General features: G+C 38.7%; 1 protein-coding gene across 3 annotated transcripts in view; it reads right to left on the minus strand.

Moving 5' to 3' along the window:
• Window positions 1-663: 663 nt before the first annotated feature.
• pinx1 (PIN2 (TERF1) interacting telomerase inhibitor 1) overlaps window positions 664-20,598 on the minus strand; it is a 59,715-nt gene continuing 39,780 nt past the window's right edge. For all 3 annotated transcript variants that reach the window (XM_007904460.2, XM_007904461.2, XM_007904462.2), the window contains one exon: window positions 664-2,607. In XM_007904460.2, the coding sequence (XP_007902651.1) occupies window positions 1,966-2,607 (642 nt within the window). In that variant the 3' untranslated portion in view covers window positions 664-1,965. The remainder of the gene's footprint in view (window positions 2,608-20,598) is intronic.

The following is a 20,598-nucleotide window of genomic DNA, read 5'->3' on the forward strand; positions in this document are numbered from 1 at the left end:
CACCCTGTTGTTATGCCACCGAACAACATGTAAAGCAATATTTATATACAACTGCAGAAAATCTATCACACCATTGCAAAATGTACCAAAAGTAAGGTACAGGCGTCATTTCTTTCTACAATAAGCTATTACGTGCCTCTAATTATAGGATCTTAATGCCAGAATACACAAGATTTGGTATTTATAATATGCATTTAGCAAAGAAAAGTTAATAGTTTATTTACCCAAAACATAAGTGCTCAAAGTTAATATGTCAAAGGCTCAGAAAGTGAAAAAAATTACATTTGTAGAATTTAATATTCGCTATTACTTAGGGTCACATTTAATTATAACTGATGTACACAACAGCACTGGAAATATTTCAGACATAAGCTGTACTTTTAAATTTACATGTTGTGGTTGTAGCATCACCAATTCTCAGACATCATAGGAGATGTCAGGAATAAAGAAAGTCCTTTGGCCCATTTGATTTCATATTTCCAGAAACTGGACTGAACCAGGGCTTCTGAGTATTAGGCAAGAATTCTACCCTTGAATCACTATCACAGTAATTAATTAACACTAGCCTGTTTATTTATTTATCTTTTTTTTTAAGTGTGCTTTCCTAGAGTCTAGTTAACTCCAGAGAGATCCCATACCATCCTCCCCCACGGATTAATTTTTAAAAAAGATTCATATTTTATCATTCTCAAACATTATGGATCCGAGTTTCAACTCTCTAGACCCAAGTCTGCTGTTCAACCAATCAAACCACACCAGACATTGTACATGCCTATGAACACTACTAAAACGTTAGTTGTCATGACTGAGCATGATTCAGGTTCAGTGGCACATATTTACACGTCAAATGTCCCCAGCACATGTTCTCGTCTGATGAGACTGAACCAAAATAATGCTCTGCATTTGGCAACTTTAATCTGAGCACAATGAGTCAGCTAGTTTGCGATCATGATAAACTTTCTCAAGGCTTCACACCTGTGGCTCTTGCACCTTGGGATTCACACCTCAGGTCAATTGAATAGTCAAAGTTTGGGTTTTAATTTATTTACATTGTCTGGGACGAGCTTATTTTATTGAGTCAAAAAAACAAATGGGGTCGACGATGGAAGAAAATGATTTAAGGTGGAGACGCTTGCCATGAGTTGAGTGAGGAATTTTCAGAGAAAGAACTTGACAACTACCAGGGTAAAGCTCACCTCAATGCCAGCCTCTGGGGCTCCCAGTGTGCTCTTTATTTAGCTGACTATCGCAGTCCTACTTCCGAAGACAATTTTTTGAGCATCTATTTCCCTTAACTCTTTCAAACCTCCCTCTCCCCACTTTAATGCAACATCCGTGCTCTCTGTGTAAAAAGACGCTCTACTGTAGACCACTCACCTGTTGGTCACAACTCATAATCTTTGTTATTCTCACTAGCTCAAGGTCTGACTGGAAGAGTCATATATTCACCTTTCCATGAACTGAATGTTGCAGGAATTCCCCTCTTCGGCCTTTAAAGTGTGCAATTGTCCATTTCTCTGCCCTTTTGTTTTAGTATTTTTGACTTGCGTTAAGGAGTGGGAATGGTCAGAACAGCATTAAACACAGACAGCTTGTCTATAGGTGCATTTTCTCCATGTGTCAGGCCTGTTTATTTGTATTTCATCACCCCCAGTTAATGAAAATATCAATGTCAGCCCTTTAGTTCACATATGAATTTCAAAGAAAAGATTCATAAAATTACCTCATATACTAACTATTCCTTGCTCTAAAAATGAACTAACTGCACTTACTTCAGGACATTCACCACAACTTCAAATGTTTCTCAAACATTTTATTTTGTAGAACGAATACAGTTTGATTTAGTGGGCAAACAAATAAATTGTGTTAATCCATTTGTTTTTTCATCATCTTAATTTCAAATAGGTTTTTGAATATGTTTAAGTATTCATTCAACGCTTTCCGGTAAAAAAAAATTAAAGAGGTTTACTGAACCTCTAACTCTTTTTGCTTTTTATTTCCTTTTTTCCTTTTCCTTTGTGTCAAGATATGGCTGGATTGAACGTCCTCCTTATCTTCCACAGATGTTTCCTTTTTCTTATTCTTTTTGGTCTTATTGTGCTTTGCCGTTGAATTGTTTACTGCTGCTGTGCATTGATCTTGGGTCTCCACTAAATCAGCCTCATCCAAAGTGCAAACATTGTGATCAAGACCCACTGAATCACTGTTTTTCACTTTCCTTTGTTTCTTTGATTTCTTCTTAATCTGATGATTTTCCTTAACTGAGGAGATTTCCATTTCCCCAATGCCATTTAAACTCATCTCTACTTCTGTATTTTTGGCTTGTTTTATCGACAATTGATCACAGGCATAGGTTTCTTCAGTTTCTTTTTTGTTGCGCTTTTTCTTCTTTTTGGATTTTGCTTTATACTCAGCCAAATCTCTTTCATTTTGAGGTATATTGTCCACATTGGTTTGATGAGGTTCCTTCACTACTTTAGATTTCTTGAGTTCAATCATCTTTTGGGCAAAGTACTCCTGCATTGAAAGAGTACTTGTCACAGTGTTTGATTCAGCCTCTGGCTCATTAGACTTTGGATCACCAAGAGTTTCCGCATTGCCACTGTCCTGAAAAAACACAAATGAACACTGTGAATGACCCATTAGAACCAAAAATAAACTGTTCAATCTCTTCTGCTCATCAGTTAATGGAGGCAAGCCCAGTTAAAACTTACAAATGCTTCAGTTTTCTTACAGAAACTGCTAACAAGTTTATTATAGATCCTAGCTCTGATGCATGCATGGTTCATACTGATTCCAGTCTGTTATTTGTACTAATCTACAGACACAAATACAAAAGGTAATGAGAAACAAATACAGGATGACTCCTTTACAAAGCACCTCACTATACTTTGTTTTAACTGGGATCTCCAGTGGACCTCTAGGTATTGTATGGCTGGTACAACTGCAGTGCAAAATGACCATCTTTCTGCACATGTGTACACAAAGACACTAGAAACTCTCATAAGAGCAGTCCCTTAACCCAGCGACTGACTAGTTGGCTACCAAGCACTCTGGGATGCCCACCAGTGTGAAGGGCGCTATATAAATGCAAGCTGTTGTTGTACCTACACTACGCAGGAAGCCCACAATTCAATGCCAGAAGTCAGTGGTGACGTCAATAGCACGGACCCATTTTAACATGTTGCCTAATTTTTTTTACCCCCAAAACTGCATTATAACGGAGTCACCTGAACCATTTTTAAATTCATCCATTAATATTGAGATCAATGAATGGATTAATACAACATTTACATTGTGAGTAAAAACCTTATGAAAACCATTATGCCGTAAAAGCCATATCTCGTCTTTTGAGATTTGTAGAACTAAAAACTAAAAATTGAATTTCTATTGTGGTTAGAGTACAACTCAAGAGTACTTTTTTATTTAAGGCTGGATGATGCTGTGAGGTGTATAATTGCCCTTTCATCACTAGTTTTAGCTTTGATTAGACTCAGGATTGATGGACGACGTCACCTCTGTCTCACGCCTGCACAGATAACAAAGACATTTTGGCAAACTCAAACCTGTTTATAGCAAGCATGATTCTACAGAACACAACTAGCCACAATCTACCACTAACCCAAGCCTCTCTCAGGGAGCTGGCAAGATTCCCGAGTGTATGAAATAAGAAAATTTACCATGCAGTTAAGGAATGACCACAAAAGATGGGGGTTAAGGCATAGCTGTTCTCAAAAGAATTCAGCATTTATACAGAAGATTTTATTTTAGCAAAGGTTCTGCCTATTATAAAATTATTATTGATGGTTATTTACCATTGATAACTTGCAGTTATGTGATCAATGTCAAAATCTAGGCTTATATACAATTATTTCATTGAATGGATATTTACCGATTAAACTTAAATATGAAACAAGGAAGCCAAAATTAAATAGTTTGTGCTACTTTTGGCGCATTTGCTGAAAATTATGTACTGAGCAAAACAGTTACGACCAAAAAACACATCTCAGATCATTTTTTGCATCTCCAAAATATGCTGCATAGGCCTTTATCATCCATATGTGTACCACCAATATCAACTACCTTTGGTTTCCAAAGATAAACATCTCACAAGGGCACTGTGCATTGCATGATGCTCATGTTAAAAATTGCAAATTGCCCACATCAGGCTGAAACAATAAATACATTTGATTGAAGACAAGGATTTTAGCTGCTGTTGGCCTAATGCATGGCTACACTCAAAGAATAGAGGCCTGTAGCTTCAAAAGCTTTGCTCTATCTGAGCAGGGCTGAACGATAACTGGGTGAGTGTTATGGATAAGAACAGCGTTTAAATGCTGACCAAAATCCACTGTTTGCCATCCATATGTTTACCAGCATTCACCTGTAATGCTGTATTGTAAGCACACCACAGCAAAATAACACAGGGATTAATAGAGATTTGAGCACAGTACAAAGAATCTGCAAGTTCCATGGTTTTACATAATCGATATCATCAGCAAATATCAGAACTGGTCAAAAAAAAACCTGTCTGAAGCAGTTGGCATGGGCACAAAAGGAGACTTCATATCTCAGTGAAGGCTTGTGGCCAGATGTATCAAACCGCACTGACGCCAACTCTAGAGGCGGCAAAGTGCTGGAGAATCGCAACGTCTGGCTGCAAAAATTGAACAATGATCAAGAACAGCCAAACTCTGTTCTGTTTGACGACAACAGGAATAATTTACATGTATATAATGCCTTTCAAGTCAGGAGAACGTCACAAAGTGCATCATACAACTGACTCCACACGAACTAAGAGATCTTAGAAGAAGGATGAGGCGAGGCCATGGAGACATTTGAATGTGAAGACAAGAATCTTGAATTCAATCCACTGGGGCTGGGAAGTGAAGATGCTAGGACTGACTGACAGAATGAAGCCAGGATAGAGCTATGAAGGTGGATCAGGGAAGAGAGATGGTGAAGAAGGTTGGAGTAATTGATAGTATCAAAAGCAGCAGAGATTTAGGAGGACAAGGTTGTAGAAGGCGATTTGGTCATTCATGAAAGGAGAGAACACCATGGTGACCTTGAGCATGGCAGATATTTACATTTGACCTCCCTTTCTGCCATCTTTCACCCACTCACCCCCAACCTGGATTGGGACAGCCTCCTGAATTGAAAGGCGCTATATAAATCTGAATTTGTATTGCATTATGCAAGCTTGGAAACTTTGCTTTGACCATAGTGAATGGCATGTAGCAGAACTGGGACAAAAATTATCTTTAGTACTAGTGTAACAGACACTTGTGTATTAGCAACTATCATATTGTCTGAAACTAAAAAGAAACAAATGGTAGATTGCACAAATGATTAAAAATTCCAAAAAATATGCAGGACACATTTAGATGAATTAAAAACAATGAAACACTCCCTCGGTGACATTAACCAAAGGCATGGGGTCCACTTCCACATATAAATGGATGACATCTTTACCTTCGATTCCAGGATCACTGTTTGCCTGTTAGAATGCAATAAATCCCACTGGTCAATTTAAGGAATAACTCTAAGGAATGGGATACGAATCAATGGCCAAAATGGCAAGATTTCAATCTCCTATTTAAGCACATTCTCAGAGTTGGTTGGAGTTCTTCACTTCTGACTGACATGTAAAAACAAATCTCATGAGATAGACAATAACTATTGTTCCACCTTCTGGACTAATTAAAGAAATTGAATTGTTCTGGAATTCTGCATTATAGGGCAATCTTATGATGCCGAGGTAGAACAGGTTCACTTACAACATAGATAATCTGTGAACCCATGTTTACAGGAAGTTCCGGTGCAAACTGTTTGGCTTCCTGTGCATGCACTCGGCGTGCAAAAAACAGCTGTCAGCCAACAACTGCTCTTGTGAATGTAAGCCGGAAATGATGTCAGCAACAAGACGATCTAGAAACAGGGAAATCAGCCATTTTTCTTCATGGGTTTGTTATAATTTGGTCTCCAATTTCACAGACACAATTTTATGGACTTGAAACAGTATTATAACAGGGTTCCCTTAGACATATGAATTTCAGCAATGATGCAATTATCACATACCAGAAACAAAAATTACTGTTTATGGTTTGATCTGATACTCAAATAAACAATTAAGCTACATTAAAAGTCAGATGGATTATTTTCTGATTAAAAATGGGATTAAAGGTTATAACGATTTAGATGACCAAATTGATCAAATAATCTACAAAATATAATGGTTTTCCTCTGTTTGAACTGCAGGAATTTCATCTGGGGAATGTAAGTGTTGATTCAAATCCTATAATATAGAACTTTACAGCACAGAACATGGCCTTTCAGCCCATTGTGAAAGTGTAACCAATTCAGTCCCATTTACCTTTTCCTCCTACACGTTCAAATTATTCCTTTTTAGATATTTAATTACTTCCCTCTTTTGACAACTAATATGGAATTCTACATTGTGGGCAAAATCATAATCTTGATAAGGAGATTGGTTCAATTTTTTTACCCTAAAGTAATACTGGTAATTCAAATAATCAGTGTCAAATGTACAGCATATGTGTTGCTATAAAGAAAACATTATTTAGAGATCTTCACAACTCAGAAGAGCCAACAAAGACTCCCTATAGTTGACAGCAATTAGAAGTGAAGTGTTTGAGATGTTGATAAGCTACAGCAAATGCAAGGATGATTACTTTATGATTATTCCTGTTATATATAGGCTTGAAGTCTGAAATCCACATGCCTTAAAACCACTGTCTTAAACATCATACAGAATTTTTAAAAATTCCTAAATTATATCTCAATTTTGAGGCCTGTTTCACTCTCAAACCAGCTCCCATTAACTTCTGATGATGTAGAATGCAAATTCTCTTTGGTGTGTAATATTGTGGAACACACTCAGACACTTACAGAGAGACACACTCACAAAGTAAGACTAAGTAAGTTGGGCTTGTTCATACTGGAAAAGAGAAGATTGAGAGCAGATATGATTGCAGTCTTCAAGATTCTAAAGGGGCTACACAATATAGATCATGACAGGCTGTTTCAACTAGTCCAGAATAGTAAAACCAGAGGACATGGCCTGTGATTGAAGTGGGGGGTAAATTCAGTACGAATCTACGGAAACACTATTTCAGTGAGCGAATAGTGAACCTTTGGAACAGGCTCCCTAAGGAGAAGGTTAAAGCAGGAAATGTTGATTCTTTCAAACACAGAAGAGATAGTTTTCTTTTAGGAAATAACATTATGGGATATAGTACATAGGTAGATTGGGACATATGTGCATGCGGCTGCTAGGAAGGAGGAAGGCGAACTAGATGGACCTTGGTCTTTCGTTCATCTATCATTTCTTATGTTCAAACAGACGTAGAGCAGCTCCTTCCTGCAACCACCCAACCCTCCAAATGCAGAAGAAAGACACAGCAACTTGAAAATGATCACCAATAATGACTTGCTCACCACAGCTCATCATGCTTACATGATCCAGGAACAGGACGAAAGCCAAAAAAGCTCTCTGCAAAAACAGCTTCTGGCATTAGTTACACAACAGTAATTGTTTTGATCTCTGAAACAGTAATTCCAGTAGCATATAGCTGAATTTATGGGAATGCTGGGATGTATGCTCCACTAAGCACAGAGCTACCAGGGCATGGAGACAGATAACTGAATCCCTCCCTCTCCTCAAGACAAATTCCAGATGAACACAGGATATTAAACCTATCATTGCAAGTTGTAAGTCTGAAAACCAAAATGCCTCACTAAAAGTAGGATTGAGGAGAAATTGGATATACTAAAATTAGATTGTAAAAACTTGATAGACTAAAATAACTACTTAAATCAGTATATGATGAGGCTGAGTAAATTTGGTTATATTCACCGAGAGCTTAACTGGTTAGAACAGGATCATATTGTGTAGTTTAATATAATGAAGCGAATGATCTGCTAAAGTCTTCTTTGCAGTAACAAAAGATTTTATTTGAATGGATTGCATTCCCACAATTTCTACTGAATTCTTTTACTGACAGAGGTGTCACCTGTCTCTAAGGGGAATTTTGACACATTACTTTCCTGTGGTGTGGATGTAAGCAAGTCATGCCATTGAGTTATGATAATAACCAATCGAGCAGTTCCTTTGTCATCAAACACAGTGGGAATTACATTTTAGTGGTTAATACTGAAATTAAATCACAGTCTTAAGCAAATAACTGGTAACAATTTCTCTTATCTACAGAGAAGTATTGAAAGGAAGGCAGATATAGCAATGAAAATACATTTAAAAAAATACAAATACAATTTATAATAATACAACATCTTTCACATTAAGAGGACATCTCAAAGTGTTCAACACTCAAACTCTCAAGCGAGAGACCTGAGTTCAATTCCAGACAGGGCGAAATCTTGGGCAAGTTTCCTTACTCCACACGCCTAATAATAATCCCTCCAAAACCAAAAACAATAATAAATTGGTCATTTTCAATCTACGACTGTTTGTGGGACATTGCTGTGCGCAATTGGCTGCCGCGTTCGCCCACAAATACACAGTCAATTCAATTTACAGTGTGTTCTGTGAAGCGCTTTGGGATGTCCTCCCGACGTGAAAAGCGCTATATCAAATGCAAGGATTATTATTATTATTAACACTGCTGGTTGGGCATTGCCTTTTACTATAAATAGCAATACTACTACTATTCTATCCGAATTGTACATCAATATGAGCCGGTAGGGTGTGAGATTCAGAAAAACAGCTAATGAGTAAACTGGAATAAAATACAGGTGTGAAAAATGCAACCTGTGGTGTGATAATTATTACTGGAGTAATCAATAATTATCACATTAGCACAAATTGTGGTCAAATCGATTAACAATTATTTGGTCCAATGTTTTCTGAGGTGGCCAATGGTTTTGCCACCTGGCCATCATTTTCACTTCACTGAGAAGGGAAAAATTTAAAGCACAATTCTCTTCCTGATTAGGTTGTGTCAGTTAACGTGGATTTGACCAGCAACAAAATGGCAGCTGTAGAAAATGTTAGGGTTTCAGGTCAAAGTTGGTGGGGGCGGCGAGAAGAGATGAAGGAGATATGGTTCACACCCGGAAAACATCCAATAGTTTTCAAATGACCATAGTTTTTTTNAGCCACACTTTAGTAATGTGGCTCGATAATACTCTTCAATTTTACTTCAGGCCTTCAAAAAGTGAGATTGAATTCAAGAGAATTCAACAATTTCCCATGTAACTGACACAGTATGGTTAAAAAATACCATCAACTTCACTGGAACGTTTTTAGATTGGCAATGTTAGTTAGTTACAGAATAACTAATTTAATTTTCTCAGTGAACTTTGCTGACACATTAAAATGGAAAAGATATCCCAAATTTAAGAATAACTGATATAACCTCATCAGGGAAAGAAATAAGCTTTAAATTCTTCTCTTCCCAACTGCCATTTTAAGTACCATTTTCGGTTTTAGCCCCACCACCATCTTTGTAAAACCTCTATGAGTTTAGAGAACGTTCAGCAATTAGTTTGCCTGGACAGCAATACCACCAATTCAGAGCACTCCAGCACTGCATTGGAGTGTCAGCACAGACGATCATTTCAAAGTCCTGATGTGAGGCTTCAACACAGAGAATAGTTGGCCAGCTGCATACGTGCAACGTCAAACCAGCTATTGCAACAAGTGTGTTGCAACCGCAACAATATGGAAGAGGAAGAGTATATAAACCAAGTAACTAGAGTAAAGAGCTTGATAGTATCCCAAATGATCTTGTTAAATTAAATGAGTGGCAGATGAACAATTCTTTGATGATATTCAAGATTTTCATGCAGATATGTGTTTGATAATTCAGGTTTGAACATGAATGCCCGTTAGAAAACATGAAAAAATAAAGAGGGTGTAATTGTTAATCAAATTCAGCTGTGACAAGTTGATGGGCAGACATACTATGATGTATCTGTGGAAAGAAGAGTCAAATTACCTTTTTTCACCCCATGATTTAGTTTGGAGCCATTGGAGCAAAATAAACTGCTGTGATTGTTTGTTCTATACAACATTGCAGGGCTGTACTAGACAGCCAATTTCAAATATCTTCAATAAAAAATTTTGTTTGCCAAATTATAACCATTGAGTATAATTAATAGCTAAACTACTAAGACACCAACTCACATATTAATTTGATCAATAATATTGGACACAACAAAACAGGAAACATTTTGCACTTCAAAAATGGTTACACTGAAGAGAACTTTTGAAACTCGCTGGTATTAGTTTGTAAAACAGAATTTACTGAAATATGTGCTGCAAAGAAAAATATTTGAAACAGGTTTCATTTAATTTTTTTCTGTGAACTATTATTAACTCATATTAATACAGGAGTATCTGGAAAGGGCAAAAACATAGTTTTAGTCTAGTGTTTAGAATTTCCTTCTTGAACAATGAGACATACAACAGGAGGGAACCTGCAAGTATATGTGGCAAGAAGTGACCACTATTTTTTTAAAAATCACCATACATAACAGCTATAGTTTACAGCTTGGGCAGGTTTTTCCAGATTTTACACCACCTGCCAGGCTGATAATTATAAAATTATTCCTTTAAGTAATGCCAAGCTAAACATTGCTGACCACTGCTTAGAGACTGAAGTTCAACATGCACTTTAAAATTAAGAAATTTCTAAAGCCCTGAAAACAAATTATCTGGATGTGCCTTGCGCAAACTCCCTTCAGCTACTGTTAACTCTTCCCCAAGTCCCCTTTGTCTTCTTAGAATGATTTGAATACTGTTAAACATGATGATAGGTTTCCACATGTATCACACAGTCGCTTGACTAAGAAAACATTTGCAAGTAAATATACCCTTAGACTGGATTGATTAACTAAATATTTGAGTTCACAACAGCAAGTGTATTATTAAGAACCATAACCCACAACATTGTTCCATAAGCTCTTTAGGCCATATGTAAATGTCAGCATTATAATAAAATATATTAAATGGCTAAAAGCAGCAAAACTGATAAACATACAATTAAAACCATTTAAAAAAATACTGTGTATATCTGGCTGATAAAGAGTGCCAAGAATTGTGCTAAATTATCATTCCACATCAGAGTAAACATGGGAACTGACCCAATATGGCAGGTGTAAAGGTAATCATGCATCAAAACAACCAAGAAAGGCTAGAAGCAGACTTTATTGTAAAATGGCTACAAAGTAAGCACATTTTATCATCAGCCTCATTACTTTATGAATGTCATTACTATAATAACTTACATAACCTGTCTGCATGCTTGAGTGGACATTAAAGACCTCATGGCAATATTCGAAAAGAGTTTCTCTCGATGTTCTGCCCAACAAGCCCCCATAGTGAAACTCAAACCACCTGTCACATTGCATGGAAGAAGATGAACTGACAATTTTTTGAACACGAAAATGGTTTCCAGTGTCACAAAGCACAAGAGCAGAGGGAATCAATCGCTGCTCCAGAACTTTTTTTTACATCTAATCCACATGCTGTATTTGCTGAGGGTGTAACATTGCTCAATTTAAAATGGGGATGGGAAGACTTGATTTATCACTGTGATAAGTTGATTACACAATAAAAAGCAAGATATACCCGATATAGCCAGCAATTTGCTATCACCATTTAATGTAATGGAACAATACACTTCAAGCATTTTCACTAGACTGGGTATTCTGTCAATAGATTACTTAACCTCAAGGTAGCAAGGATTTATATAGTATTTCTTTTGGTAACACTTTAAAGATTTTAAAACAAGAACAGTAACATAAAACATTTAACACTGTAGATTGTATAAACATTCTTTTATTAAGATAACTGTGCAGAAATCTGTGCCAAATTTAAAACATTAAGGCTATTGATGTTTAATATTTATCTTAGCATCTCATCTGTTATCATAAACGTTTAAAATAAGGCATACTTAACATTAACTGAAAAGCAAGCAACTGAATGGCATTTTAATAAATTGGGGATCACTGAGTAGATTCAGAGTATTTGATATCATCCTTCCAGAATACCAAACCTATAATCTTCGCATGAGAGGAACAAATTGCTACCACTATGCCAGGCTTGCACAATTTATTATTAAGGGATATGGAGAAAAGGTAAGGAAATACAATGAAACAACCTATGATCTAATAAAACGACAGAACAACCTCAATGGGCTGAATGGCCTACTCATGTTCTGAACTATCCAGTTTATTCAAAGAACTATATCTAAAGGGAATAAACTATCGTTTGTGTATTCCACAAACTATGGAAAGCAATACAATACACTACACTAGCCAACTTATTACATGGATGAAGTCTTAAAGTGTATTATCTGGAAGCCCTTCGACAGCTAAAAATAATCACTACAGCAAATTAAACTCGCAATAATTGGATAAAGTAAATAATGTAAAGAACAGAATCATACAAGTACTATGATACCATTAAAGTGGACTGACTTGATGATTAGCTTTTTAGGCTGTTCTAGGTAATGCAAAAATAAGGAAGGTTCAGAGAAGTTTATTATTTCATGAGAATATCATTGACATCTAAATAATATTTTTGTTCAATTTATGGAACTGTATGTAAAATCCTAGCAGTAAATGCCTCGTATTATATCAAATCACAGTATGATGCTTTGTGTTTTGCTTGCTTGGAGACTTGCCGTGCTGTAGCAGCTAAGTGGTACTTGACATTTCCTTTGAAGTTTGAACAAGATAGGAGGTGGTAATTTCAGTCTAAAATCAATGTTTTAAAAAAGTGGTAGACTAAAGTTGCGATGGTCATGCCAAAATTAGATGGATATGATTTGTACAAGCATTAGGCTTCCTTAGATTTATGTTTCATTTACGTTTAATCGTACCACTGATAACATTTTGTCAAAGGTTTTACTGCACTTAAAATCCAAAAAGCCTGTCCAGAATTACAATTTTCACAACAAAAAGTATGCATGGGGAGAGCAATTTGTTTTGCGGTGGAGGTGAAGAAGAGACAGCCTTTTCATTTGAAAACAGTGCCTGAGATTTATTTTCAGATAACCACACCACAATGTGTATGTGGTTGGATTTTGCATCCACTCAAGAGAACTTGCTGCAATACAAGAACATCATTCTGTGAATTGAAACTTCATGTTGAATCAGTAAATTTAGCAAAACAAAAGTTTAGGAAGTAAATTTCACCTGACAAATAGTTATCAGATATTTCACTGAATTTAGCAAACAACTGTAACAAACATCTAGATAACAGGGAAAAAAACCATACAAATGTAGTTATAAATATTGTCAAGAATAAACAGAAGTATGTTAGGATGATTGTTGCATTAATGGCTTTCTGTCGATAATGTGAAATTAAATTGCTAACCTTATCCTATTTTGGAATTTATGCAAAGCTGCAACTTTATTGTTCTGACAATGAAATGAATGTAGCAATAAAGATATTTATGGATCAGTACGAGAAGAGAGGTGGTGATGGCTCCATATGGACCCAATTAATAAGAAAAAAAGACTAGTAAGAACTTGGCAGCCAAATAATTGAATACAGCTCAGAATATTGCTGCTTTTAAAAGCATAAATTTTAATTTTTAAATACAAAGGATGTTAATTATATATATACACACACATAAAAACACCTTTACCTTGCATCAATTAGTGATCAAATAGGCAGAATATTCACATGGTACCTTCCCTCTGCACTATTCATACGTGCCTTTACAGGTTGACACCAGTACTTTAAGGAATAGTATTCTATATTGCAGATCAACAAGATTACATTTGTATAGCGCCTTTCATGTCGGGAAGACAGCCCAAGGCGCAATGAAACACACTTAAAAGTTTGAATGAATCTATTTTCAACAAGGTTTTGTCCATTTCCAGCAAGGCAATATCAAAGTTTAAGATTCAACAAATTAGCAGTCTTAGCATACTAGGGCTGATTGGTGAGCAGGACACCCCCCGACTCCAGAACACCCACCCTACTGCCCCCATCCCCCCGATCACAGCATCAAGCTGCTTTTTAAATGAGTCTCAACCACCTTTCCTGGCAACCTGTTCCAATCGTAAAGAAAAACTTCCTGGTATCTGTCCTGAAGTTGCCCTTTACAAATCTAAACTTACGTCCTCTTGTTCTACTGCCATGATACATCCTAAAATATTGATCTGAGTTTACATTTTCAATCACATTTAAAATTTTGCACACCTCAATGGGATGCCCTCTGAGTCCTCTCCTCTCAAGACCGAAGAGCCCGAGCTTGTCTAGTCATTGTGCACATGGTCTCAGAGTGGAGAGCTGAGATTTACTATCTTTTCATTTGATATGTTTTATCACATTGTCAGATATCTCAAAGTGCTTCACAAGATTTTCACTGTGAAGTGTAGTAACTATGTATATGTAAGCCAATGATACCAGAGATTGATTGATGAGCAAAGACAACAGGAACTTGGCCTATTTTCATTTGAACAGAGAAGTTTGAAGGGAGACCTGATAAATTGCGCCTTTAAATCATAATGAGTTTTGATAGAGTAATTGGAATGAAATTATTTACAATGATCACAGCATCAGTGACTATGGGGCAACAATTTAAGATACAACATAATTTACTTTTACATAGCACCTTTCACATGAGAAGGATGTCTTAATGCAATTACAGTGCTGACTGGGAACCCAAGGTAATATTAAGATAATCAGCAAGAGAGAAAAGGTGTAAAATTAGAGGGATTTATTTTGTGTAAGTTTTGAGATGTGAAATGCCCTTTTGAGTATGCTGATTTGGAGGCAGACAGACATCTAAAAAGGAGTCATTTGAAGGGGTATTGGAATAAAACCGGTAAAAGGAACTGAATAAATTGCGTTTTCAAAGACTCAGCACAGACATGATGGGTCAAATGGTCTCCTTCTGTTCTGTAAATTTCTATTGTTCTATAATGGGGTCAAATGGACTTTGAACTTCACACTGTTCCAGGGAAATGCATCGAACAACATTACCATGTGTAACATTTCCCTTATTGCACAGGGAAGAGGAGGAAAACAACATAAACCTTTCAGCATCTGGCCAGAGAGCTGAGATCAGCAGGTCTTCTGCTCACCACCATGACTGAGGAATAATACATGACCTGGATGTGGGTGTGTTTGTTGATCTCATAAGAAAGAGAAATTAAAATGGGAGAGAAAGAGTTTTCCAGTTATATCCTCAGATGCAAAGATGTTTTAGTCAACTCGCTGAAATATCAAAACTGAGGTCAATTAATACATTTCATTACTGTGTCCACAGAAGTATACTGAAACAACGGCCAAAAAAAACTCAAGCTACATCTTCAACGACCCTTGGCAACATGGGTTGCCAGGCATTCCTTCTGAATTTTGTAACCAAGGTCCACCAATCAAACGGTTATTACAAAAGCCGAGCAGTGGAGGTCCAGGGTACTCAATATGTGTCAGAAAGTTTGCAGCTCAATTAACATGTGAAGGATTGGTTGTCAAAAAAGCTTCTGATTTCCAGGTGCCTGTTCACCAACAGCCAGGACAGAGACCTGTGCAGTCCCCACAATTTACTTTAACTTGAAGGCAGCCACTTCATCATTGGTTAAACTATTTCATTAATAGCAGGCATTATTGCTTTGAAAGTCTAATTAGTGGTTTATTTAGTATAAACTTGTAATTAGCTGCAGTGAATTAGATTACTGTTCTACACAGTGACTGCGGGGGAAACAATGTGCTGGTTAAACGATAAAGCATTCTCGACTGAGGGAAGCACTGCTACACTTCAGCGATTTAACTCTTCAACAAATATAATAATGTAGTTAAAGTACCAACACCATTTTGAAGTGGTGCTTGCAGAAGGAAATTTGGAGGTTTGCAGACTATATTAAACATTTACTATTGTTTTTGCCTTGGGCTGAGTCCAAGTTCTGTGTGTGTGGGAGATGCAGAGCTCTGCTCCCCACAGTCAAATACCAGTGATCATTTTTAAAAAATATTATTGAAGTTCTAGAGGGTGATCCATTGAAGTCACCTAGGAAGTTTTACACTTGCAAGTTTAAAGGTTAGCTTTGAAACTACTGTGGCGTAACCCAACATCCACTACTGACCTGCGCGTGGATTTGGATCTAAAACCACTTGGAAAAAAGACTCCAAATCAAATTAGGTAATGCCAGTCTGTCTACTTCAAACCACATTTGTACGACGCTACTACCATTGATTCAATATTGAAAACACATTTATTCAATAAACTGTAATATGCATGCAGCAAAATAAGATTTTTGGATACTTGCTTTAGAGAACATGCAGTGTAACTGAATAATCCAATATTTGCTGCATCTAATAATAATCCGTGTATTTCAATATGTATCTTTCTTGAAGGATAACTGATGCTTTCAAGATGGGGTTAAACAACATGGGCAGAGCTGGAGAAAAGCTAATAAAAATGCTGTTTTGTTAAACATGGAGGTTTGAAGTAATACTTCAGTTAGTGGGGCTTTTTGTTTAAAGCTTTATGGTATTTCCCCACTTTCCCCCCTACAACATTCTTAGTTATAAAACTCCTCTCCTCCAGCTCAAATTCAATTAGAAGTGCACGTAAGACAGTGGTTGGTCTAAACTTAAGACTGAAAATATAATTTTAGGATTGATTCATTGACTTTTAATCAATGTAACTGCTTTACGCTTACAGTGAATACATTTCTTCAACATTAAAATGCAAAGATTTCTATAAAGAAACTGGAATGTCTTATGAAGGTAACATTTTTTAAATTAAATTCAGCTGCCAAGACTAACTCACATCATGACTGGCAGCTTTTCGGTAGTATTACCAGGGGGCATGGTACCCACGCTTCAGACTCAGTAGCTATGCAATCCTCACGGGTTCAATAGTAAAATCAAATTAATCTGAACCCTGTTTGACTTTTAATTTAGTGCAGCAAATAAGGTCCAGTATATGAGGTGGTGGAACCAGGATCAATTTCATTAGAGGATGTGCATATAAAAGAATACTTTGAAAAGCTGTTAGATGCAGACCTTTTTAATGAGGAAATCCCCCAAAGTGGTAATTCCCTCTGTAATGTTTAGAACTGATCTTCCACATTTCACCATTTAAGAATAATTACTAGAGGGGATGGAAGTGATAGAACACAAGTTTAAAAATAGTAAAAGGGGATATCCATTCATGGCTACGCTAATTCACTAACTCAGCACCTGCTGCTACGACACGACTGGGGCTATCTCTTTACATCTGTACACTCTCCCCATCGGTTAGTATAATTATCCAAATCATTGTACTATAAACATGAGCAAATAATTTTTTTAAAATAGCAGTTTTGCTTCTCCAAAGCCTCCATGGTTTAAAATGACCACTGCTACACATGTAATTGACAAATGAAGAGTTATTTTTACCTAATTTAAACAGCAGCTGCTCACTTACTAAAACAGCTCAAACTAAAAACAGTGTTATCAATTTTCAAACTGAATGGTATAATTATATCAATAAGGGAGAAAAGTAACTATGCTAGAAAATGCAGTAATGCCACAAGTTATAGTTAACTGTCAAAACAAATTCATTTTTAGAGATCCATTGCCCCATCCCTTCCATTTCCAAAACATTTGGTTATTTAGTAAATGAGCAAATATTTTCCAGTTAGTCAGATATATCAATTGTGCATCAGTTGTGTGGCTCTTTAATGAGACTCAGGATTTTCTTTTTGAACACATGTATTGACTAATTTGCTTATGCCAAAGTTCCAAATTTTAGTTAGGTTTAATGTAGTTTTTCTCTTGACAGATATCCCTTGTATTTCAACTCATCAACTGCTCTTGTAGTTCAACGAATGTGACAAAACAACAACTCACAAGTTAGAATAATACTAACCACAATTCAGGGTCATACTGTTCAAAGAATTTTGCTGCCGCCATAACCTCGAAGAATAAAGGAGCTGATAATAAAATATTGAGTTGAGAATTATTTGTTTTTGTATTATTTACCTACACAAATCCTTTCACTATTAATAACAGAAGAACGGTGAAAGCAGATTAGATCTGGATTCGAGTTTAAATCAGGGGTCCAGGTTAAGCTAGGTTTGTATATACTGCTCAATAACCACTTCAAGATTTACAAATAAATGAATACACTTAATGCAATTTAAGACTATGAAAGTGAGGTGTACATAAATGAATTGCGTACAGGCCCCAATTAAACTGCCAGTAGATTCCAGGTACTGAACCTCGATACTCTTGCCCCCATCACTTCCCGCACTGTCTCCTACTCCCGCTCCTCCCCCTGGTACACCACCCACCTTCGCTCACTGAAATGCCAGGTGCGGGCTGCTGAGCGCACCTTTGTCAAATCCGGCTTAACGGTCCACCGACAAATCTGGCTGGACCTCCTCAAAATTTACCGCTCCACTCTAGCCTCGGCCAAGTCGTCCTTCTACTCCAGGATAATCCTGGAGGCGAAGAACAACCCCAGGCTACTGTTTTCCACCACATCCCGACTCCTCCGTCCCCCCCGCCACCCCGCGCAGGTCATCTCCTCCAACCTTCACTGCGAGGAGATGCTGGATTTCCTTGAATCCAAGATCAAGGGAATCCGCTCCGCGGTCACTTCCCCTCCAACTTCCACCCACCACCCACCCCTTCCCTCCCACACTCCGACTCCTACCCATCCTCCCCTACACACCTTCGTACCCGTTTCCCCACCCTCTGTCACTGAACTCATCCTATCCCTAAAACCAACCACCTGCTCCCTTGACCCCATCCCCACTCCACTCCTTATCTCCCAGCTCCATTTTCTTGCCCCACACATCACTGACATCATAAACCTGTCCCTCTCCTCTGGCTCTGTCCCCATTCCATTAAAAACTGCCATCATCACGCCCACCCTGAAAAAACCCTCCCTTGATGCGTCGCAGCTATCAAGCTACCGGCCCATCTCCAACCTCCCCTTTCTCTCCAAGGTCTTGGAAAGAGTTGTCGCCTCCCAACTGCGCTCTTTCCTCTCCACCCATTCTCTTTTTGAACCCCTTCAGTCAGGTTTCCGTGCTGCTCATAGCACAGAAACTGCCCTGGTCAAGGTCACCAATGATATCCTGACTATCTGTGACCAGGGCTCCCTCTGTCTCCTCGTCCTCCTCGACCTATCGGCAGCATTCGATACGGTCGACCACGCTATCCTACTCCACCGCTTGTCCTCCCACCTCAACCTTCAAGGCACTGTCCTTGAATGGTTTAGCTCTTACCTTTCCCACCGTCTTCACTTCGTCTCAACGAATGGCTTCTCCTCCACCCCCCGTACTGTCTCATGTGGTGTCCCTCAGGGCTCTGTCCTCGGTCCCCTCCTCTTCACCCTCTATATGCTCCCCCTCGGTGACATCATCCGCAAACATGGGGTTAACTTCCACATGTATGCGGATGACACCCAACTCTACCTTTCCTCCTCTACTCTCAACTCCACGACCACCGATGTCCTGACAGCCTGCCTGTCCGACATCGAGTCCTGGACGAGAGACAACTTTCTTCAGCTCAACGTGCGAAAAACCGAGGCCCTCCTGATTGGCTCACGTCAGCGCCTCCGCACCTCAGGCGCTGACACCATCAGCATCCAAGGCTGCACTCTCCACCTCTCAAAGCCAGTCAGGAACCTCGGCGTTTTGTTCGACCCTGAGCTGTCCTTTCTCCCTCACATCCGCACCACAACTGGCACCGCCTTCCATCACCTCCGGAATATCGCCAGATTACGGCACTACCTCACCCCTCACGCTGCTGAAACCCTGGTTCACGCCTTTGTCACCTCAAGGCTGGACTATGGGAACTCTCTCCTCGCCGGCCTTCCCGGCACCTCCCTCCACAAGCTGCAGGTCATTCAGAACTCTGCAGCTCGTGTACTGTCCCGCACCAGGCTTCGGGACCACATCACTCCCACCCTCGCTCGCCTCCACTGGCTCCCCATCCCCCAGAGGATTGATTTCAAGATCCTCATCCTCACCTACAAGGCCATTCACGGCCTTGCTCCCTCCTACCTCTCCAACCTACTATCCCCCTACCTACCTGCCCGTACCCTCCGTTCCTCTGGCTCCGGTCTGCTCCACGTCCCCCGCCCCAACCGCCCTACCATCGGTGGTCGGGCCTTCAGCCTCTCAGCCCCGAGGCTCTGGAACTCCATCCCCCAGTGCCTTCGCCTTGCTTCCTCCCTTTCCTCCTTCAAGGCCGGTCTCAAAACCTTTCTCTTTGACCGTGCCTTCAGCTCCCCTCTCGACTCTCTTCCTCCTCCTCGCTCCCTCCCTTCCCTCCCCTCACCCTGACCATTTCCCCCCTCCTCTCTCCCTCCCTTCCCTCCCCTCACCCTGACCATTTCCCCCCTGCTCGGGTCATGACCCAACTGTGCAGCGCCTTGGGACGTCCTCCTGACGTGAAAGGCGCTCTATAAATGGAATCTTGTTGTTGTTGTTGTTGTATTGGGTTACTTTCCAGTTGTAACAAAACAAAAGCCAGAGTACAATTGTAGCTTCTTACTGTAGAGAATGACAAGAATAGGCCCCAAGATGGAGCAAAATTGATAAGAAACGCTTCATGCGTGACAAACTGAATCTGTTCCTGTGGCAGCAAAATCC

This window comes from Callorhinchus milii, unplaced genomic scaffold (genome assembly GCF_018977255.1).
Source record: "Callorhinchus milii isolate IMCB2004 unplaced genomic scaffold, IMCB_Cmil_1.0 Scaffold3, whole genome shotgun sequence".
Classification (NCBI taxonomy): Eukaryota; Metazoa; Chordata; class Chondrichthyes; order Chimaeriformes; family Callorhinchidae; genus Callorhinchus; species Callorhinchus milii.